Source organism: Entelurus aequoreus, linkage group LG14, assembly GCF_033978785.1.
Source record: "Entelurus aequoreus isolate RoL-2023_Sb linkage group LG14, RoL_Eaeq_v1.1, whole genome shotgun sequence".
Lineage (NCBI taxonomy): Eukaryota > Metazoa > Chordata > Actinopteri > Syngnathiformes > Syngnathidae > Entelurus > Entelurus aequoreus.
This window is the reverse complement of record NC_084744.1, coordinates 36,169,666-36,193,573: the sequence shown is the minus strand read 5'-3', so window position 1 is coordinate 36,193,573 and position 23,908 is coordinate 36,169,666. Positions and strand designations below refer to the sequence as shown.

General features: G+C 44.9%; 1 protein-coding gene across 3 annotated transcripts in view; it reads right to left on the bottom strand.

The window, feature by feature from the left end:
- brinp2 (bone morphogenetic protein/retinoic acid inducible neural-specific 2) overlaps positions 1–23,908 on the bottom strand; it is a 255,555-nt gene that overhangs the window by 130,883 nt on the left and 100,764 nt on the right. For all 3 annotated transcript variants that reach the window (XM_062069746.1, XM_062069745.1, XM_062069747.1), the window contains one exon: positions 20,135–20,325. In XM_062069746.1, the coding sequence (XP_061925730.1) occupies positions 20,135–20,325 (191 nt within the window). The remainder of the gene's footprint in view (positions 1–20,134; positions 20,326–23,908) is intronic.

The window sequence follows — 23,908 nt, the reverse complement described above, 5'->3', positions numbered from 1 at the left end:
GGCGTTCCACAAGGCTCAGTGCTGGGGCCCATTTTATTTTCTATCTACATAAATAATCTTTGTAATAATTTGTCAAATGCAATGTACCATTTTTTATGCAGACGACACCATTATTTATTGCTGTTCAACCTCCATCACTCAGGCTTTTGAGTTTTTACAAGCTGCTTTTGATGTCATCCAGGCTCGCTTATTTGATCTTAAATTGGTTTTAAATACAGATAAAAGCAAGGTAATGGTTTTCTCTCATTCAAGGGTGCTACTGGAAAATATTACAAATATTGTAACATCAAATGGAAACCCTATAGAGCAGGTCTTAAATTACAAGTACTTGGGTTTTACTCTTGATCAGGAGCTTTCATTTAAAGCCCATATTAACAACTTGGTCTCTAAGCTTAGGGTAAAGCTTGGTTTCTTTTTTAGAAATAAAAACTGCTTCTCTCTTAAAGTCAGAAAGAAATTGGTGACAGCAACTATCTTGCCTGTAATTGATTATGGAGACGTGCTTTATTTTAGTGCTTCATCTAAATGCCTCCAATCCTTGGACACTGTTTTTCATTCAGCACTAAGATTTGTTACTGGCTGTCGTAGTCTCACCCACCATTGTCAACTGTATATGAAGTCAGACTTATCTTCTTTGAGTGCACGCAGATACACACATTGGCTGACTTTAATTTATAAGGCTCTTTTAGGTTTAATACCTCCATACTTGTGTACTCTGTTACAAAGAAAAAACAGCTCTTACGCATTACGTTCTAACAATTTGTATGTTTTAACTGTTCCTCATGTACGGACTGAATTTGGCAAAAGAGCTTTTGGCATTGCTGCCCCTATGGCATGGAATGAATTGCAGACGAAACTGAAACTTACAGAACTACTTCCATTTGGAGCCTTCCGTTCTGTCCTGAGGGACAAACAGCGAGAGACGTTTGCACAGTGCCTGTGTTTTTAAAGATGTAAATCTCTGTTGTTTTACAGTTCTCTTATGTATTTTAAAATGTATGTCTTAATGTATTTATTTTGAAACTGCTCTGTGACATGTGCTGTTGACCTCTTGGCCAGGTCACCCTTGTGAAAGAGATCTTGATCTCAATGGGTTTTCTTATCTGGTTAAATAAAGGTTGTAAGTGAAGTGTACCAAGTGAGGACCAGCCACATGTTGGTGTGTGAAGTGAAGTGTACCAAGTGAGGACCAGCCACATGTTGGTGTGTGAAGTGAAGTGTAGCAAGTGAGGACCAGCCACATGTTGGTGTGTGAAGTGAAGTGTAGCAAGTGAGGACCAGCCACATGTTGGTGTGTGAAGTGAAGTGTACAAAGTGAGGACCAGCCACATGTTGGTGTGTGAAGTGAAGCGTAGCAAGTGAGGACCAGCCACATGTTGGTGTGTGAAGTGAAGTGTACCAAGTGAGGACCAGCCACATGTTGGTGTGTGAAGTGAAGTGTACCAAGTGAGGACCAGCCACATGTTGGTGTGTGAAGTGAAGTGTAGCAAGTGAGGACCAGCCAGGATGTTGGTGTGTGAAGTGAAGTGTAGCAAGTGAGGACCAGCCACATGTTGGTGTGTGAAGTGAAGTGTAGCAAGTGAGGACCAGCCACATGTTGGTGTGTGAAGTGAAGTGTAGCAAGTGAGGACCAGCCACATGTTGGTGTGTGAAGTGAAGTGTACCAAGTGAGGACCAGCCACATGTTGGTGTGTGAAGTGAAGTGTAGCAAGTGAGGACCAGCCACATGTTGGTGTGTGAAGTGAAGTGTACCAAGTGAGGACCAGCCACATGTTGGTGTGTGAAGTGAAGTGTAGCAAGTGAGGACCAGCAACATGTTGGTGTGTGAAGTGAAGTGTACCAAGTGAGGACCAGCCACATGTTGGTGTGTGAAGTGAAGTGTAGCAAGTGAGGACCAGCCACATGTTGGTGTGTGAAGTGAAGTGTAGCAAGTGAGGACCAGCCACATGTTGGTGTGTGAAGTGAAGTGTAGCAAGTGAGGACCAGCCACATGTTGGTGTGTGAAGTGAAGTGTACCAAGTGAGGACCAGCCACATGTTGGTGTGTGAAGTGAAGTGTACCAAGTGAGGACCAGCCACATGTTGGTGTGTGAAGTGAAGTGTAGCAAGTGAGAACCAGCCACATGTTGGTGTGTGAAGTGAAGTGTAGCAAGTGAGGACCAGCCACATGTTGGTGTGTGAAGTGAAGTGTAGCAAGTGAGGACCAGCCACATGTTGGTGTGTGAAGTGAAATGTACCAAGTGAGGACCAGCCACATGTTGGTGTGTGAAGTGAAGTGTAGCAAGTGAGGACCAGCCACATGTTGGTGTGTGAAGTGAAGTGTACCAAATGAGGACCAGCCACATGTTGGTGTGTGAAGTGAAGCGTAGCAAGTGAGGACCAGCCACATGTTGGTGTGTGAAGTGAAGTGTACCAAGTGAGGACCAGCCACATGTTGGTGTGTGAAGTGAAGTGTACCAAGTGAGGACCAGCCACATGTTGGTGTGTGAAGTGAAGTGTAGCAAGTGAGGACCAGCCACATGTTGGTGTGTGAAGTGAAGTGTAGCAAGTGAGGACCAGCCACATGTTGGTGTGTGAAGTTAAGTGTAGCAAGTGAGGACCAGCCACATGTTGGTGTGTGAAGTGAAGTGTAGCAAGTGAGGACCAGCCACATGTTGGTGTGTGAAGTGAAGTGTAGCAAGTGAGGACCAGCCACATGTTGGTGTGTGAAGTGAAGTGTAGCAAGTGAGGACCAGCCACATGTTGGTGTGTGAAGTGAAGTGTACCAAGTGAGGACCAGCCAGGATGTTGGTGTGTGAAGTGAAGTGTAGCAAGTGAGGACCAGCCAGGATGTTGGTGTGTGAAGTGAAGTGTAGCAAGTGAGGACCAGCCACATGTTGGTGTGTGAAGTGAAGTGTAGCAAGTGAGGACCAGCCACATGTTGGTGTGTGAAGTGAAGTGTAGCAAGTGAGGACCAGCCACATGTTGGTGTGTGAAGTGAAGTGTAGCAAGTGAGGACCAGCCACATGTTGGTGTGTGAAGTGAAGTGTAGCAAGTGAGGACCAGCCACATGTTGGTGTGTGAAGTGAAGTGTAGCAAGTGAGGACCAGCCACATGTTGGTGTGTGAAGTGAAGTGTAGCAAGTGAGGACCAGCCACATGTTGGTGTGTGAAGTGAAGTGTACCAAGTGAGGACCAGCCAGGATGTTGGTGTGTGAAGTGAAGTGTAGCAAGTGAGGACCAGCCACATGTTGGTGTGTGAAGTGAAGTGTAGCAAGTGAGGACCAGCCACATGTTGGTGTGTGAAGTGAAGTGTAGCAAGTGAGGACCAGCCACATGTTGGTGTGTGAAGTGAAGTGTAGCAAGTGAGGACCAGCCACATGTTGGTGTGTGAAGTGAAGTGTACCAAGTGAGGACCAGCCACATGTTGGTGTGTGAAGTGAAGTGTAGCAAGTGAGGACCAGCCACATGTTGGTGTGTGAAGTGAAGTGTAGCAAGTGAGGACCAGCCACATGTTGGTGTGTGAAGTGAAGTGTAGCAAGTGAGGACCAGCCACATGTTGGTGTGTGAAGTGAAATGTACCAAGTGAGGACCAGCCACATGTTGTTGTGTGAAGTGAAGTGTAGCAAGTGAGGACCAGCCACATGTTGGTGTGTGAAGTGAAGTGTAGCAAGTGAGGACCAGCCACATGTTGGTGTGTGAAGTGAAGTGTAGCAAGTGAGGACCAGCCACATGTTGGTGTGTGAAGTGAAGTGTAGCAAGTGAGGACCAGCCACATGTTGGTGTGTGAAGTGAAGTGTACCAAGTGAGGACCAGCCACATGTTGGTGTGTGAAGTGAAGTGTAGCAAGTGAGGACCAGCCACATGTTGGTGTGTGAAGTGAAGTGTAGCAAGTGAGGACCAGCCACATGTTGGTGTGTGAAGTGAAGTGTAGCAAGTGAGGACCAGCAACATGTTGGTGTGTGAAGTGAAGTGTACCAAGTGAGGACCAGCCAGGATGTTGGTGTGTGAAGTGAAGTGTAGCAAGTGAGGACCAGCCACATGTTGGTGTGTGAAGTGAAGTGTAGCAAGTGAGGACCAGCCACATGTTGGTGTGTGAAGTGAAGTGTAGCAAGTGAGGACCAGCCACATGTTGGTGTGTGAAGTGAAGTGTAGCAAGTGAGGACCAGCCACATGTTGGTGTGTGAAGTGAAGTGTACCAAGTGAGGACCAGCCACATGTTGGTGTGTGAAGTGAAGTGTACCAAGTGAGGACCAGCCACATGTTGGTGTGTGAAGTGAAGTGTAGCAAGTGAGAACCAGCCACATGTTGGTGTGTGAAGTGAAGTGTAGCAAGTGAGGACCAGCCACATGTTGGTGTGTGAAGTGAAGTGTAGCAAGTGAGGACCAGCCACATGTTGGTGTGTGAAGTGAAATGTACCAAGTGAGGACCAGCCACATGTTGGTGTGTGAAGTGAAGTGTAGCAAGTGAGGACCAGCCACATGTTGGTGTGTGAAGTGAAGTGTACCAAATGAGGACCAGCCACATGTTGGTGTGTGAAGTGAAGCGTAGCAAGTGAGGACCAGCCACATGTTGGTGTGTGAAGTGAAGTGTACCAAGTGAGGACCAGCCACATGTTGGTGTGTGAAGTGAAGTGTACCAAGTGAGGACCAGCCACATGTTGGTGTGTGAAGTGAAGTGTAGCAAGTGAGGACCAGCCACATGTTGGTGTGTGAAGTGAAGTGTAGCAAGTGAGGACCAGCCACATGTTGGTGTGTGAAGTTAAGTGTAGCAAGTGAGGACCAGCCACATGTTGGTGTGTGAAGTGAAGTGTAGCAAGTGAGGACCAGCCACATGTTGGTGTGTGAAGTGAAGTGTAGCAAGTGAGGACCAGCCACATGTTGGTGTGTGAAGTGAAGTGTAGCAAGTGAGGACCAGCCACATGTTGGTGTGTGAAGTGAAGTGTACCAAGTGAGGACCAGCCAGGATGTTGGTGTGTGAAGTGAAGTGTAGCAAGTGAGGACCAGCCAGGATGTTGGTGTGTGAAGTGAAGTGTAGCAAGTGAGGACCAGCCACATGTTGGTGTGTGAAGTGAAGTGTAGCAAGTGAGGACCAGCCACATGTTGGTGTGTGAAGTGAAGTGTAGCAAGTGAGGACCAGCCACATGTTGGTGTGTGAAGTGAAGTGTAGCAAGTGAGGACCAGCCACATGTTGGTGTGTGAAGTGAAGTGTAGCAAGTGAGGACCAGCCACATGTTGGTGTGTGAAGTGAAGTGTAGCAAGTGAGGACCAGCCACATGTTGGTGTGTGAAGTGAAGTGTAGCAAGTGAGGACCAGCCACATGTTGGTGTGTGAAGTGAAGTGTACCAAGTGAGGACCAGCCACATGTTGGTGTGTGAAGTGAAGTGTACCAAGTGAGGACCAGCCACATGTTGGTGTGTGAAGTGAAGTGTAGCAAGTGAGGACCAGCCACATGTTGGTGTGTGAAGTGAAGTGTAGCAAGTGAGGACCAGCCACATGTTGGTGTGTGAAGTGAAGTGTAGCAAGTGAGGACCAGCCACATGTTGGTGTGTGAAGTGAAGTGTACCAAGTGAGGACCAGCCACATGTTGGTGTGTGAAGTGAAGTGTAGCAAGTGAGGACCAGCCACATGTTGGTGTGTGAAGTGAAGTGTACCAAGTGAGGACCAGCCACATGTTGGTGTGTGAAGTGAAGTGTAGCAAGTGAGGACCAGCCACATGTTGGTGTGTGAAGTGAAGTGTAGCAAGTGAGGACCAGCCACATGTTGGTGTGTGAAGTGAAATGTACCAAGTGAGGACCAGCCACATGTTGGTGTGTGAAGTGAAGTGTAGCAAGTGAGGACCAGCCACATGTTGGTGTGTGAAGTGAAGTGTACCAAGTGAGGACCAGCCACATGTTGGTGTGTGAAGTGAAGCGTAGCAAGTGAGGACCAGCCACATGTTGGTGTGTGAAGTGAAGTGTACCAAGTGAGGACCAGCCACATGTTGGTGTGTGAAGTGAAGTGTAGCAAGTGAGGACCAGCCACATGTTGGTGTGTGAAGTGAAACGTACCAAGTGAGGACCAGCCACATGTTGGTGTGTGAAGTGAAGTGTACCAAGTGAGGACCAGCCACATGTTGGTGTGTGAAGTGAAGTGTAGCAAGTGAGGACCAGCCACATGTTGGTGTGTGAAGTGAAGTGTAGCAAGTGAGGACCAGCCACATGTTGGTGTGTGAAGTGAAGTGTAGCAAGTGAGGACCAGCCACATGTTGGTGTGTGAAGTGAAGTGTACCAAGTGAGGACCAGCCACATGTTGGTGTGTGAAGTGAAGTGTACCAAGTGAGGACCAGCCACATGTTGGTGTGTGAAGTGAAGTGTACCAAGTGAGGACCAGCCACATGTTGGTGTGTGAAGTGAAGTGTACCAAGTGAGGACCAGCCACATGTTGGTGTGTGAAGTGAAGTGTACCAAGTGAGGACCAGCCACATGTTGGTGTGTGAAGTGAAGTGTAGCAAGTGAGGACCAGCCACATGTTGGTGTGTGAAGTGAAGTGTAGCAAGTGAGGACCAGCCACATGTTGGTGTGTGAAGTGAAGTGTAGCAAGTGAGGACCAGCCACATGTTGGTGTGTGAAGTGAAGTGTACCAAGTGAGGACCAGCCACATGTTGGTGTGTGAAGTGAAGTGTACCAAGTGAGGACCAGCCACATGTTGGTGTGTGAAGTGAAGTGTACCAAGTGAGGACCAGCCACATGTTGGTGTGTGAAGTGAAGTGTAGCAAGTGAGGACCAGCCAGGATGTTGCTGGAATGTAAGATGCAGGACTTGTGATTTATCATTGGTGAGCTGAGGGTTGTGTCGATACGGCAGACAGTCGTGTTTTGTGACTTCCTTCCATCTTCCAAGACCAGAGAAGAAGCAACAAGGAATCCAATAAAGTCGACACATGAATCGAAACTTGTCAGCTTGATCCATCTTTTCCTCTTTTCCCCTTTTCCTCTTTTCCATCCTTTCCATCCTTTCGCCACCCGATAAGTAGAGCTCATTAGGAGCCGGCTGATTGAAAAACAACCCAAGGGCTGTGGTTGGATGCTACACTTCTGAAAGATGTGGTTGGATGTTAGACATCTGAGAGATGTGGTTGTATGTTAGACATCTGAGAGATGTGGTTGGATGTTAGACATCTGAGAGATGTGGTTGGATGCTACACTTCTGAAAGATGTGGTTGGATGTTAGACATCTGAGAGATGTGGTTGGATGTTAGACATCGGAGAGATGTGGTTGGATGTTAGACATCTGAGAGATGTGGTTGGATGTTAGACATCTGAGAGATGTGGTTGGATGTTAGACATCTGAGAGATGTGGTTGGATGTTAGACATCTGAGAGATGTGGTTGGATGCTACACTTCTGAAAGATGTGGTTGGATGTTAGACATCTGAGAGATGTGGTTGGATGTTAGACATCTGAGAGATGTGGTTGGATGTTAGACATCTGGGAGATGTGGTTGGATGTTAGACATCTGAGAGATGTGGTTGGATGTTAGACATCTGAGAGATGTGGTTGGATGCTACACTTCTGAAATATGTGGTTGGATGTTAGATATCTGAGAGATGTGGTTGGATGTTAGACATCTGAGAGATGTGGTTGGATGTTAGACATCTGAGAGATGTGGTTGGATGTTAGACATATGAGAGATGTGGTTGGATGTTAGACATCTGAGAGATGTGGTTGGATGTTAGACATCTGAGAGATGTGGTTGGATGTTAGACATCTGAGAGATGTGGTTGGATGTTAGACATCTGAGAGATGTGGTTGGATGTTAGACATCTGAGAGATGAGGTTGAATGTTAGACATCTGAGAGATGTGGTTGGATGTTTAACTTAAAGGAGAAAAGTATGTGTTTTTAAGGACAAAAGTATGCAATGCCATGTGGACAAGAGACCCAAACGTAGACATAACTGTGTTTGTTAAGTATCTGTGTTGGTGTGGCCATGGTCTAAGATGTGGACATGGTCTAAGATGTGTTTGTTAAGTATCTGTGTTGGTGTGGCCATGGTCTAAGATGTGGACATGGTCTAAGATGTGTTTGTTAAGTATCTGTGTTGGTGTGGCCATGGTCTAAGATGTGGACATGGTCTAAGATGTGTTTGTTAAGTATCTGTGTTGGTGTGGACATGGTCTAAGATGTGGACATGGTCTAAGATGTGTTTGTTAAGTATCTGTGTTGGTGTGGACATGGTCTAAGATGTGGACATGGTCTAAGATGTGTTTGTTAAGTATCTGTGTTGGTGTGGACATGGTCTAAGATGTGGACATGGTCTAAGATGTGGACATGGTCTAAGATGTGTTTGTTGAGTATCTGTGTTGGTGTGGCCATGGTCTAAGATGTGGACATGGTCTAAGATGTGTTTGTTAAGTATCTGTGTTGGTGTGGACATGGTCTAAGATGTGGACATGGTCTAAGATGTGGACATGGTCTAAGATGTGTTTGTTGAGTATCTGTGCTGGTGTGGACATGGTCTAAGATGTGGACATGGTCTAAGATGTGGACATGGTCTAAGATGTGTTTGTTAAGTATCTGTGTTGGTGTGGACATGGTTTAAGATGTGGACAGGGTCTAAGATGTGGACATGGTCTAAGATGTGGATATGGTCTAAGATGTGTTTGTTAAGTATCTGTGTTGGTGTGGCCATGGTCTAAGATGTGGATATGGTCTAAGATGTGGACATGGTCTAAGATGTGGACATGGTCTAAGATGTGTTTGTTAAGTATCTGTGATGGTGTGGACATGGTCTAAGATGTGGACATGGTCTAAGATGTGTTTGTTAAGTATCTGTGTTGGTGTGGACATGGTCTAAGATGTGGACATGGTCTAAGATGTGGACATGGTGTAAGGTGTGGACATGGTGTAAGGTGTGGACATGGTCTAAGATGTGGACAAGGTCTAAGATGTGGACATGGTGTAAGGTGTGGACATGGTCTAAGATGTGGACATGGTCTAAGATGTGTCTGTTAAGTATCTGTGTTGGTGTGGACATGGTCTAAGATGTGGACATGGTCTAAGATGTGGACATGGTGTAAGGTGTGGACATGGTCTAAGATGTGGACATGGTGTAAGGTGTGGACATGGTGTAAGGTGTGGACATGGTCTAAGATGTGGACATGGTGTAAGGTGTGGACATGGTCTAAGATGTGGACATGGTCTAAGATGTGGACATGGTGTAAGGTGTGGACATGGTGTAAGGTGTGGACATGGTCTAAGATGTGGACATGGTCTAAGATGTGGACATGGTGTAAGGTGTGGACATGGTGTAAGGTGTGGACATGGTGTAAGGTGTGGACATGGTCTAAGATGTGGACATGGTCTAAGATGTGGACATGGTGTAAGGTGTGGACATGGTGTAAGGTGTGGACATGGTCTAAGGTGTGGACATGGTGTAAGGTGTGGACATGGTGTAAGGTGTGGACATTGTCTAAGATGTGGACATGGTGTAAGGTGTGGACATGGTCTAAGATGTGGACATGGTCTAAGATGTGGACATGGTCTAAAGTGTGGACATGGTGTAAGGTGTGGACATGGTCTAAGATGTGGACATGGTGTAAGGTGTGGACATGGTGTAAGGTGTGGACATGGTCTAAGATGTGGACATGGTCTAAGATGTGGACATGGTCTAAGGTGTGGACATGGTCTAAGGTGTGGACATGGTCTAAGATGTGGACATGGTGTAAGGTGTGGACATGGTCTAAGATGTGGACATGGTCTAAGATGTGGACATGGTCTAAGGTGTGGACATGGTCTAAGGTGTGGACATGGTCTAAGATGTGGACATGGTGTAAGATGTGGACACGGTGTAAGGTGTGGACATGGTCTAAGATGTGGACATGGTCTAAGATGTGGACATGGTCTAAGGTGTGGACATGGTGTAAGGTGTGGACATGGTCTAAGATGTGGACATGGTGTAAGGTGTGGACATGGTGTAAGGTGTGGACATGGTCTAAGATGTGGACATGGTCTAAGATGTGGACATGGTCTAAGGTGTGGACATGGTGTAAGGTGTGGACATGGTCTAAGATGTGGACATGGTGTAAGGTGTGGACATGGTCTAAGATGTGGACATGGTCTAAGATGTGGACATGGTCTAAGATGTGGACATGGTGTAAGGTGTGGACATGGTCTAAGATGTGGACATGGTGTAAGGTGTGGACATGGTCTAAGGTGTGGACATGGTCTAAGATGTGTTTGTTAAGTATCTGTGTTGGTGTGGACATGGTCTAAGATGTGGACATGGTCTAAGATGTGGACATGGTGTAAGGTGTGGACATGGTCTAAGATGTGGACAAGGTCTAAGATGTGGACATGGTGTAAGGTGTGGACATGGTCTAAGATGTGTTTGTTAAGTATCTGTGTTGGTGTGGCCATGGTCTAAGATGTGGATATGGTCTAAGATGTGGACATGGTCTAAGATGTGGACATGGTCTAAGATGTGTTTGTTAAGTATCTGTGATGGTGTGGACATGGTCTAAGATGTGGACATGGTCTAAGATGTGTTTGTTAAGTATCTGTGTTGGTGTGGACATGGTCTAAGATGTGGACATGGTCTAAGATGTGGACATGGTGTAAGGTGTGGACATGGTGTAAGGTGTGGACATGGTCTAAGATGTGGACAAGGTCTAAGATGTGGACATGGTGTAAGGTGTGGACATGGTCTAAGATGTGGACATAGTCTAAGATGTGTCTGTTAAGTATCTGTGTTGGTGTGGACATGGTCTAAGATGTGGACATGGTCTAAGATGTGGACATGGTGTAAGGTGTGGACATGGTCTTAGATGTGGACATGGTGTAAGGTGTGGACATGGTGTAAGGTGTGGACATGGTCTAAGATGTGGACATGGTGTAAGGTGTGGACATGGTTCAAGATGTGGACATGGTGTAAGGTGTGGACATGGTGTAAGATGTGGACATGGTGTAAGGTGTGGACATGGTGTAAGGTGTGGACATGGTCTAAGATGTGGACATGGTCTAAGATGTGGACATGGTGTAAGGTGTGGACATGGTGTAAGGTGTGGACATGGTCTAAGATGTGGACATGGTCTAAGATGTGGACATGGTGTAAGGTGTGGACATGGTGTAAGGTGTGGACATGGTGTAAGGTGTGGACATGGTCTAAGATGTGGACATGGTCTAAGATGTGGACATGGTGTAAGGTGTGGACATGGTGTAAGGTGTGGACATGGTCTAAGGTGTGGACATGGTCTAAGGTGTGGACATGGTGTAAGGTGTGGACATTGTCTAAGATGTGGACATGGTGTAAGGTGTGGACATGGTCTAAGATGTGGACATGGTCTAAGATGTGGACATGGTCTAAGGTGTGGACATGGTGTAAGGTGTGGACATGGTCTAAGATGTGTTTGTTAAGTATCTGTGATGGTGTGGACATGGTCTAAGATGTGGACATGGTCTAAGATGTGTTTGTTAAGTATCTGTGTTGGTGTGGACATGGTCTAAGATGTGGACATGGTCTAAGATGTGGACATGGTGTAAGGTGTGGACATGGTGTAAGGTGTGGACATGGTCTAAGATGTGGACAAGGTCTAAGATGTGGACATGGTGTAAGGTGTGGACATGGTCTAAGATGTGGACATGGTCTAAGATGTGTCTGTTAAGTATCTGTGTTGGTGTGGACATGGTCTAAGATGTGGACATGGTCTAAGATGTGGACATGGTGTAAGGTGTGGACATGGTCTAAGATGTGGACATGGTGTAAGGTGTGGACATGGTGTAAGGTGTGGACATGGTCTAAGATGTGGACATGGTGTAAGGTGTGGACATGGTCTAAGATGTGGACATGGTGTAAGGTGTGGACATGGTGTAAGATGTGGACATGGTGTAAGGTGTGGACATGGTGTAAGGTGTGGACATGGTCTAAGATGTGGACATGGTCTAAGATGTGGACATGGTGTAAGGTGTGGACATGGTGTAAGGTGTGGACATGGTGTAAGGTGTGGACATGGTCTAAGATGTGGACATGGTCTAAGATGTGGACATGGTGTAAGGTGTGGACATGGTGTAAGGTGTGGACATGGTCTAAGATGTGGACATGGTCTAAGATGTGGACATGGTGTAAGGTGTGGACATGGTGTAAGGTGTGGACATGGTGTAAGGTGTGGACATGGTCTAAGATGTGGACATGGTCTAAGATGTGGACATGGTGTAAGGTGTGGACATGGTGTAAGGTGTGGACATGGTCTAAGGTGTGGACATGGTCTAAGGTGTGGACATGGTGTAAGGTGTGGACATTGTCTAAGATGTGGACATGGTGTAAGGTGTGGACATGGTCTAAGATGTGGACATGGTCTAAGATGTGGACATGGTCTAAGGTGTGGACATGGTGTAAGGTGTGGACATGGTCTAAGATGTGGACATGGTGTAAGGTGTGGACATGGTCTAAGATGTGGACATGGTCTAAGATGTGGACATGGTCTAAGGTGTGGACATGGTCTAAAGTGTGGACATGGTCTAAGGTGTGGACATGGTGTAAGGTGTGGACATGGTCTAAGGTGTGGACATGGTCTAAGATGTGGACATGGTCTAAGGTGTGGACATGGTCTAAGGTGTGGACATGGTCTAAGATGTGGACATGGTGTAAGATGTGGACATGGTGTAAGATGTGGACATGGTCTAAGATGTGGACATGGTCTAAGATGTGGACATGGTCTAAGGTGTGGACATGGTGTAAGGTGTGGACATGGTCTAAGATGTGGACATGGTGTAAGGTGTGGACATGGTGTAAGGTGTGGACATGGTCTAAGATGTGGACATGGTCTAAGATGTGGACATGGTCTAAGGTCTGGACATGGTGTAAGGTGTGGACATGGTCTAAGATGTGGACATGGTGTAAGGTGTGGACATGGTCTAAGATGTGGACATGGTCTAAGATGTGGACATGGTCTAAGATGTGGACATGGTGTAAGGTGTGGACATGGTCTAAGATGTGGACATGGTGTAAGGTGTGGACATGGTCTAAGGTGTGGACATGGTCTAAGATGTGTTTGTTAAGTATCTGTGTTGGTGTGGACATGGTCTAAGATGTGGACATGGTCTAAGATGTGGACATGGTGTAAGGTGTGGACATGGTCTAAGATGTGGACAAGGTCTAAGATGTGGACATGGTGTAAGGTGTGGACATGGTCTAAGATGTGGACATGGTCTAAGATGTGTTTGTTAAGTATCTGTGTTGGTGTGGACATGGTCTAAGATGTGGACATGGTGTAAGGTGTGGACATGGTCTAAGATGTGGACATGGTGTAAGGTGTGGACATGGTGTAAGGTGTGGACATGGTCTAAGATGTGGACATGGTCTAAGGTGTGGACATGGTGTAAGGTGTGGACATGGTGTAAGATGTGGACATGGTGTAAGGTGTGGACATGGTGTAAGGTGTGGACATGGTCTAAGATGTGGACATGGTCTAAGATGTGGACATGGTGTAAGGTGTGGACATGGTGTAAGATGTGGACATGGTGTAAGGTGTGGACATGGTGTAAGGTGTGGACATGGTCTAAGATGTGGACATGGTCTAAGATGTGGACATGGTGTAAGGTGTGGACATGGTGTAAGGTGTGGACATGGTCTAAGATGTGGACATGGTCTAAGATGTGGACATGGTGTAAGGTGTGGACATGGTGTAAGGTGTGGACATGGTGTAAGGTGTGGACATGGTCTAAGATGTGGACATGGTCTAAGATGTGGACATGGTGTAAGGTGTGGACATGGTGTAAGGTGTGGACATGGTCTAAGGTGTGGACATGGTCTAAGGTGTGGACATGGTGTAAGGTGTGGACATTGTCTAAGATGTGGACATGGTGTAAGGTGTGGACATGGTCTAAGATGTGGACATGGTCTAAGATGTGGACATGGTCTAAGGTGTGGACATGGTGTAAGGTGTGGACATGGTCTAAGATGTGGACATGGTGTAAGGTGTGGACATGGTGTAAGGTGTGGACATGGTCTAAGATGTGGACATGGTCTAAGATGTGGACATGGTCTAAGGTGTGGACATGGTCTAAGGTGTGGACATGGTCTAAGATGTGGACATGGTGTAAGGTGTGGACATGGTCTAAGATGTGGACATGGTCTAAGATGTGGACATGGTCTAAGGTGTGGACATAGTCTAAGGTGTGGACATGGTCTAAGATGTGGACATGGTGTAAGATGTGGACATGGTGTAAGATGTGGACATGGTCTAAGATGTGGACATGGTCTAAGATGTGGACATGGTCTAAGGTGTGGACATGGTGTAAGGTGTGGACATGGTCTAAGATGTGGACATGGTGTAAGGTGTGGACATGCTGTAAGGTGTGGACATGGTCTAAGATGTGGACATGGTCTAAGATGTGGACATGGTCTAAGGTGTGGACATGGTGTAAGGTGTGGACATGGTCTAAGATGTGGACATGGTGTAAGGTGTGGACATGGTCTAAGATGTGGACATGGTCTAAGATGTGGACATGGTCTAAGATGTGGACATGGTGTAAGGTGTGGACATGGTCTAAGATGTGGACATGGTGTAAGGTGTGGACATGGTCTAAGATGTGGACATGGTCTAAGATGTGGACATGGTGTAAGGTGTGGACATGGTGTAAGGTGTGGACATGGTCTAAGATGTGGACATGGTCTAAGATGTGGACATGGTCTAAGGTGTGGACATGGTGTAAGGTGTGGACATGGTCTAAGATGTGGACATGGTGTAAGGTGTGGACATGGTCTAAGATGTGGACATGGTCTAAGATGTGGACATGGTCTAAGATGTGGACATGGTGTAAGGTGTGGACATGGTCTAAGATGTGGACATGGTGTAAGGTGTGGACATGGTCTAAGGTGTGGACATGGTCTAAGATGTGTTTGTTAAGTATCTGTGTTGGTGTGGACATGGTCTAAGATGTGGACATGGTCTAAGATGTGGACATGGTGTAAGGTGTGGACATGGTCTAAGATGTGGACAAGGTCTAAGATGTGGACATGGTGTAAGGTGTGGACATGGTCTAAGATGTGGACATGGTCTAAGATGTGTTTGTTAAGTATCTGTGTTGGTGTGGACATGGTCTAAGATGTGGACATGGTGTAAGGTGTGGACATGGTCTAAGATGTGGACATGGTCTAAGGTGTGGACATGGTGTAAGGTGTGGACATGGTCTAAGATGTGGACATGGTCTAAGGTGTGGACATGGTGTAAGGTGTGGACATGGTGTAAGATGTGGACATGGTGTAAGGTGTGGACATGGTGTAAGGTGTGGACATGGTCTAAGATGTGGACATGGTCTAAGATGTGGACATGGTGTAAGGTGTGGACATGGTGTAAGATGTGGACATGGTGTAAGGTGTGGACATGGTGTAAGGTGTGGACATGGTCTAAGATGTGGACATGGTCTAAGATGTGGACATGGTGTAAGGTGTGGACATGGTGTAAGGTGTGGACATGGTCTAAGATGTGGACATGGTCTAAGATGTGGACATGGTGTAAGGTGTGGACATGGTGTAAGGTGTGGACATGGTGTAAGGTGTGGACATGGTCTAAGATGTGGACATGGTCTAAGATGTGGACATGGTGTAAGGTGTGGACATGGTGTAAGGTGTGGACATGGTCTAAGGTGTGGACATGGTCTAAGGTGTGGACATGGTGTAAGGTGTGGACATTGTCTAAGATGTGGACATGGTGTAAGGTGTGGACATGGTCTAAGATGTGGACATGGTCTAAGATGTGGACATGGTCTAAGGTGTGGACATGGTGTAAGGTGTGGACATGGTCTAAGATGTGGACATGGTGTAAGGTGTGGACATGGTGTAAGGTGTGGACATGGTCTAAGATGTGGACATGGTCTAAGATGTGGACATGGTCTAAGGTGTGGACATGGTCTAAGGTGTGGACATGGTCTAAGATGTGGACATGGTGTAAGGTGTGGACATGGTCTAAGATGTGGACATGGTCTAAGATGTGGACATGGTCTAAGGTGTGGACATAGTCTAAGGTGTGGACATGGTCTAAGATGTGGACATGGTGTAAGATGTGGACATGGTGTAAGATGTGGACATGGTCTAAGATGTGGACATGGTCTAAGATGTGGACATGGTCTAAGGTGTGGACATGGTGTAAGGTGTGGACATGGTCTAAGATGTGGACATGGTGTAAGGTGTGGACATGGTGTAAGGTGTGGACATGGTCTAAGATGTGGACATGGTCTAAGATGTGGACATGGTCTAAGGTGTGGACATGGTGTAAGGTGTGGACATGGTCTAAGATGTGGACATTGTGTAAGGTGTGGACATGGTCTAAGATGTGGACATGGTCTAAGATGTGGACATGGTCTAAGATGTGGACATGGTGTAAGGTGTGGACATGGTCTAAGATGTGGACATGGTGTAAGGTGTGGACATGGTCTAAGGTGTGGACATGGTCTAAGATGTGTTTGTTAAGTATCTGTGTTGGTGTGGACATGGTCTAAGATGTGGACATGGTCTAAGATGTGGACATGGTGTAAGGTGTGGACATGGTCTAAGATGTGGACAAGGTCTAAGATGTGGACATGGTGTAAGGTGTGGACATGGTCTAAGATGTGGACATGGTCTAAGATGTGTTTGTTAAGTATCTGTGTTGGTGTGGACATGGTCTAAGATGTGGACATGGTGTAAGGTGTGGACATGGTCTAAGATGTGGACATGGTCTAAGGTGTGGACATGGTGTAAGGTGTGGACATGGTCTAAGATGTGGACATGGTCTAAGGTGTGGACATGGTGTAAGGTGTGGACATGGTCTAAGATGTGGACATGGTGTAAGGTGTGGACATGGTGTAAGGTGTGGACATGGTGTAAGGTGTGGACATGGTCTAAGATGTGGACATGGTGTAAGGTGTGGACATGGTCTAAGATATGGACATGGTCTAAGGTGTGGACATGGTGTAAGGTGTGGACATGGTGTAAGATGTGGACATGGTCTAAAGTGTGGACATGGTGTAAGGTGTGGACATGGTCTAAGATGTGGACATGGTGTAAGGTGTGGACATGGTCTAAGATGTGGACATGGTGTAAGGTGTGGACATGGTCTAAGATGTGGACATGGTCTAAGGTGTGGACATGGTGTAAGGTGTGGACATGGTCTAAGATGTGGACATGGTCTAAGATGTGGACATGGTCTAAGGTGTGGACATGGTGTAAGGTGTGGACATGGTGTAAGGTAAGGACATGGTGTAAGGTGTGGACATGGTCTAAGATGTGGACATGGTGTAAGGTGTGGACATGGTCTAAGATGTGGACATGGTGTAAGGTGTGGACATGGTCTAAGATGTGGACATGGTGTAAGGTGTGGACATGGTGTAAGGTGTGGACATGGTCTAAGACAGGGGTCGGCAACCCGCGGCTCCGGAGCTCCTTGACCACTCTGATGCGGCTCAGCTACATACATGCCGACCCCCCGCTACCACCAAATCCCCCCACACATCAACCCCCCCTCTCCGTGCGTTGGTTGAGCGGAAGAGTTAGGGCTGCATGGGATTCTGGGTATTGGTACCGTCAGTGTAAGATGTGTGGCTGCTGAGGTAGTACGCCTTGCTGTCACTTACGTGAGCAAGCTGAAATTGCATTCTACGTGTGGTCGAGCAGGTACACTGTTAGGGCAGACTGTAGAGGGCGCCAAATGCAATGTCATCAGGCTCTGATATTCGGGAGTCTCCCGGGAAAAATGAGAGGGTCGGCAAGTATGACGCTATCAAGCGCCATTCATTCAAAACTCGCGGGCTGCACTAACATCAAATTTCCACATTAAAGTGCGTGCCGGTGCGTGTGTCGGAGACCCCTGGTTAACATAGCACAAAGCATTTAAGCTTTGTATGCTGTGTTTTTCATTTTAAATTTTAAATTTTTTTTTGTGGCTCCCATTACTTTCTTTAATTTGTGAAACTTGCCAAAATGGCTCTTTGAGTGGTAAAGGTTGCCGGTCTAAGGTGTGGACATGGTGTAAGGTGTGGACATGGTCTAAGATGTGGACATGGTCTAAGGCAGGGGTGGGCAATTAATTTTCACCGGGGGCCGCATAAGCAACCCGAGCACTGCTGGAGGGCCACACGACAATATTTCAATTAAATTTTGCTCAATATTATTTTTGATATACCGTAAGATGAATCATAATGATGATAATAATAATAATTTAATTTAACCTAACTTAACTTTATACAAAAGCAGATTGCTTTTGATGGTCACTTTATCCTGCATTATCCAACATTTTTCCCCATCAGATTTGGACAACCATCTGTTGTTAAAAATAGTTTTTAATCATATTTATTTTATATTGTTTTTTATATTGGTTTTATATGTAATTGTTTTTTCTTTTTATTCAGTCATTGGTGGAGCTAAGGATAATATTTGAATATTGTTTGTAATATTGTTGTGCAGCACTTTGGAAACATTTTGTTGTTTAAATGTGCTATGTAAATAAAGTGGATTAGATTGTCACACCTGCCAGCTTGTCCCATTTCAGTCCTAACATGTCCCAACACGCATTTACCTATGTGAACAAGTCATTACCTGTGGTTGTCTCTTTAATTGACTGCATGGTTGCCAGCTACTCCGTGATTTGAAAGTCTGCAGTTATCCCACGTAAAAAGAAGAGCAGCTGGAGGTGTCACGTACATCACAGATCTCATCCAAAGTTAGCGAAAAACAGTCCATGCGGGCATACAGCGCAACAAAGTCCAATAAGCACTCCTTAATAAACTCTCCGTCAGAAAACGCCTCCCTTTTTCTGGCGCTTTTGTGAGAAATGACGAAACTTGTCCTGACGGCTGCATCTCTGGGGGTGTGAAATATGGCACAAAGTCCTTGTTGGGTTTGCAGTTTTACCATCAACGCATCAGCCTCCCTTGCGCGCGCTTCATCAGACACATTCCGGTATTTTCCCTCGTGTTTCTTCGTGTAGTGGCGATTAAAATGATATTCAAACACAGCAAGCTGTGTACCACAAATTAAGCACACGGCTTTACCATTAATTTATGTAAAGAAATACTTGCCAGTCCAAAACACGCCATTCGTCATCAACTTTTCTCTTTTTAGCGTCTCATCACTTGTCTCTATGCACCTTCACTCACAGGTTCCCTCCGGACATACGGCATAAATAACACATTTCAAAATAAAAGCAGCACAGTTGTATTGCGCGCAAGACATAGATGTTTTTTAAACTTTATTTTGTAATTTGTTATTGCGCCGTTCAATTCACTCACAATCGCACACGCGCTTACGTCCACACGGAAGTAATACAAATAACGCTTTTCAAAACAAAAGCAGCACCGTTGTATTGCACACTCGACGTAGATACTTTTTGAAATTTATTTTGTAATTTATGATTGGCCTCACGCGGGCCGGACAGGGATGCGCAACCGCGGGCCGTACAATGCCCAGGTCTGGTCTAAGGTGTGGACATGGTGTAAGGTGTGGACATGGTCTAAGATGTGGACATGGTGTAAGGTGTGGACATGGTGTAAGGTGTGGACATGGTCTAAGATGTGGACATGGTGTAAGATGTGGACATGGTCTAAGGTGTGGACATGGTGTAAGGTGTGGACATGGTCTAAGATGTGGACATGGTGTAAGGTGTGGACATGGTCTAAGATGTGGACATGGTGTAAGGTGTGGACATGGTCTAAGATGTGGACATGGTCTAAGGTGTGGACATGGTGTAAGGTGTGGACATGGTCTAAGATGTGGACATGGTCTAAGGTGTGGACATGGTGTAAGGTGTGGACATGGTCTAAGATGTGGACATGGTGTAAGGTGTTGACATGGTGTAAGGTGTGGACATGGTGTAAGGTGTGGACATGGTCTAAGATGTGGACATGGTCTAAGGTGTGGACATGGTCTAAGATGTGGACATGGTGTAAGGTGTGGACATGGTCTAAGATGTGGACATGGTGTAAGGTGTGGACATGGTCTAAGATGTGGACATGGTGTAAGGTGTGGACATGGTCCAAGATGTGGACATGGTCTAAGATGTGGACATGGTCTAAGGTGTGGACATGGTGTAAGGTGTGGACATGGTCTAAGATGTTTGCTTCTCTCTGCAGACTTTAAGCAAAATAAGAATTCCTCACCGAAGTGGTAGCACACTTGATTATTATTGGAGTGTAAAAGCTCTTCTTACCTCCTAAAGTAGCCGAGGCCAGAAAGTGAGTCCCGTACTTCTTGATGAGGTTTTCGTTGATCAGCTGTAAGGTTGGCCGTCGCCCCAGCAACCGCAGGTTGCGTAAGAACTCTGGTGCTAAAGGTGAAGACGCTTTGAAGAGGTCTCGCTTTTCTGTGGCCAAGCTGTTCACCTTCCAGTGGCTGAACTCCCTGACATGAGGAAAATAACACCGTCAATACACACTCAAACACAACACCGTCAATACACACTCAAACACAACACCGTCAATACACACTCAAACCCAACACCGTCAATACACACTCAAACACAACACCGTCAATACACACTCCAACACAACACCGTCAATACACACTCAAACACAACACCGTCAATACACACTCAAACACAACACCGTCAATACACACTCAAACACAACACCGTCAATACACACTCCAACACAACACCGTCAATACACACTCCAACACAACACCGTCAATACACACTCAAACACAACACCGTCAATACACACTCAAACACAACAACGTCAATACACACTCAAACACAACACCGTCAATACACACTCAAACACAACACCGTCAATACACACTCAAACACAACACCGTCAATACACACTCAAACACAACACCGTCAATACACACTCAAACACAACAATGTAAATACACACTCAGACACAACAACCCAACCAAAATAAACACTCAAACACAACAATGTCAATACACACTCAAACACAACAATGTAAATACACACTCAGACACAACAATCCAACCAAAATAAACACTCAAACACAACAATGTCCATACACACTCAAACACAACAATATAATACACACTCAGACACAACAACCCAACCAAAATAAACACTCAAACACAACAATGTCAATACACACTCAAACACAACAATGTAAATACACACTCAGACACAACAACCCAACCAAAATAAACACTCAAACACAACAATGTCAATACACACTCAAACACAACAATGTAAATACACACTCAGACACAACAACCCAACCAAAATAAACACTCAAACACAACAATGTCAATACACACTCAAACACAACAATGTAAATACACACTCAGACACAACAACCCAACCAAAATAAACACTCAAACACAACAATGTCAATACACACTCAAACACAATGTCAATACACTATCAAACACAACAACGTCAATACGCACTCAAACACAACCCCAAAATACACTCAAAAACAGCAACATCAATACACACTCAAACACAACAAAGTCAATACACACTGAAACACAACAACCCCAATACACACTCAAAAACAACAACGTCAATAAACACTCAAAAACAACAACGTCAATACACACGCAAACACAACGTCAATACACACCCAAACACAACGTCAATACACACTCCAAAACAACAACGTCAATACACACTCAAAAACAACAACGTCAATACACACGCAAACACAACGTCAATACACACGCAAACACAACGTCAATACACACGCAAACACACACTCAAACACACACATTGTCACACATTGTGTGGCAGAATTGGTATTACCACACAATACCTCAATGCTAACACAATGACCAATCTAAGTCTAAGACTAGATGTGACCAATCTAAGTCTAAGACTAGATGTGACCAATCTAAGTCTAAGACTAGATGTGACCAATCTAAGTCTAAGACTAGATGTGACCAATCTAAGTCTAACGCTAGATGTGACCAATCTAAGTCTAAGACTAGATGTAACAATCAAACTCTAAGACTAGATGTGACTAATCTAAGTCTAAGACTAGATGTAACAATCTAAGTCTAAGACTAGATGTGACCAATCTAAGTCTAAGACTAGATGTAACAATCTAAGTCTAAGACTAGATGTGACCAATCTAATTCTAAGACTAGATGTGACCAATCTAAGTCTAAGACTAGATGTAACAATCAAAGTGTAAGACTAGATGTGACCAATCTAAGTCTAAGACTAGATGTGACCAATCTAAGTCTAAGACTAGATGTGACCAATCTAAGTCTAAGACTAGATGTGACCAATCTAAGTCTAAGACTAGATGTGACCAATCTAAGTCTAAGACTAGATGTGATCAATCTAAGTCTAACACTAGATGTGACCAATCTAAGTCTAAGACTAGATGTGACCAATCTAAGTCTAAGACTAGATGTAACAATCTAAGTCTAAGACTAGATGTGACCAATCTAAGTCTAGGACTAGATGTAACAATCTAAGTCTAGGACTAGATGTAACAATCTAAGTCTGAGACTAGATGTGACCAATCTAAGGCTAAGACTAGATGTGACCAATCTAAGTCTAAGACTAGATGTAACAATCTAAGTCTAGGACTAGATGTAACAATCTAAGTCTAAGACTAGATGTAACAATCTAAGTCTAGGACTAGATGTAACAATCTAAGTCTAAGACTAGATGTGACCAATCTAAGACTAAGACTAGATGTAACAATCTAAGTCTAGGACTAGATGTAACAATCTAAGTCTAAGACTAGATGTAACAATCTAAGTCTAGGACTAGATGTAACAATCTAAGTCTAAGACTAGATGTGACCAATCTAAGTCTAAGACTAGATGTAACAATCTAAGTCTAGGACTAGATTTAACAATCTAAGTCTAAGACTAGATGTAACAATCTAAGTCTAGGACTAGATGTAAAAATCTAAGTCTAAGACTAGATGTAACAATCTAAGTCTAGGACTAGATGTAACAATCTAAGTCTAAGACTAGATGTAACAATCTAAGTCTAGGACTAGATGTAACAATCTAAGTCTAAGACTAGATGGAACAATCTAAGTCTAGGACTAGATGTAACAATCTAAGTCTAAGACTAGATGTAACAATCTAAGTCTAAGACTAGATGTGACCGATCTAAGTCTGAGACTAGATGTAACAATCTAAGTCTAAGACTAGATGTGAACAATCTAAGTCTAAGACTAGATGTGACCAATCTAAGTCTAAGACTAGATGTAACAATCTAAGTCTAGGACTAGATGTAACAATCTAAGTCTAAGACTAGATGTAACAATCTAAGTCTAGGACTAGATGTAACAATCTAAGTCTAAGACTAGATGTAACAATCTAAGTCTAGGACTAGATGTAACAATCTAAGTCCAAGACTAGATGTAACAATCTAAGTCTAGGACTAGATGTAACAATCTAAGTCTAAGACTAGATGTAACAATCTAAGTCTAGGACTAGATGTAACAATCTAAGTCTAAGACTAGATGTGACCAATCTAAGTCTAAGACTAGATGTAACAATCTAAGTCTAGGACTAGATGTAACAATCTAAGTCTAAGACTAGATGTAACAATCTAAGTCTAGGACTAGATGTAACAATCTAAGTCTAAGACTAGATGTAACAATCTAAGTCTAGGACTAGATGTAACAATCTAAGTCTAAGACTAGATGTAACAATCTAAGTCTAGGACTAGATGTAACAATCTAAGTCTAAGACTAGATGTAACAATCTAAGTCTAAGGGACGGCGTGGCGAAGTTGGGAGAGTGGCCGTGCCAGCAATCTGAGGGTTACTGGTTCAATTCCCACCTTCTACCATCCTAGTCACGTCCGTTGTGTCCTTGGGCAAGACACTTCACCCTTGCTCCTGATGGGTCCTGGTTAGCGCCTTGCATGGCAGCTCCCGCCATCAGTGTGTGAATGTGTGTGTGAATGGGTGAATGTGGAACTACTGTCAAAGTGCTTTGAGTACCTTGAAAAGGGGTAGAAAAGCGCTATATAAGTACAACCCATTTACCATTTAAGACTAGA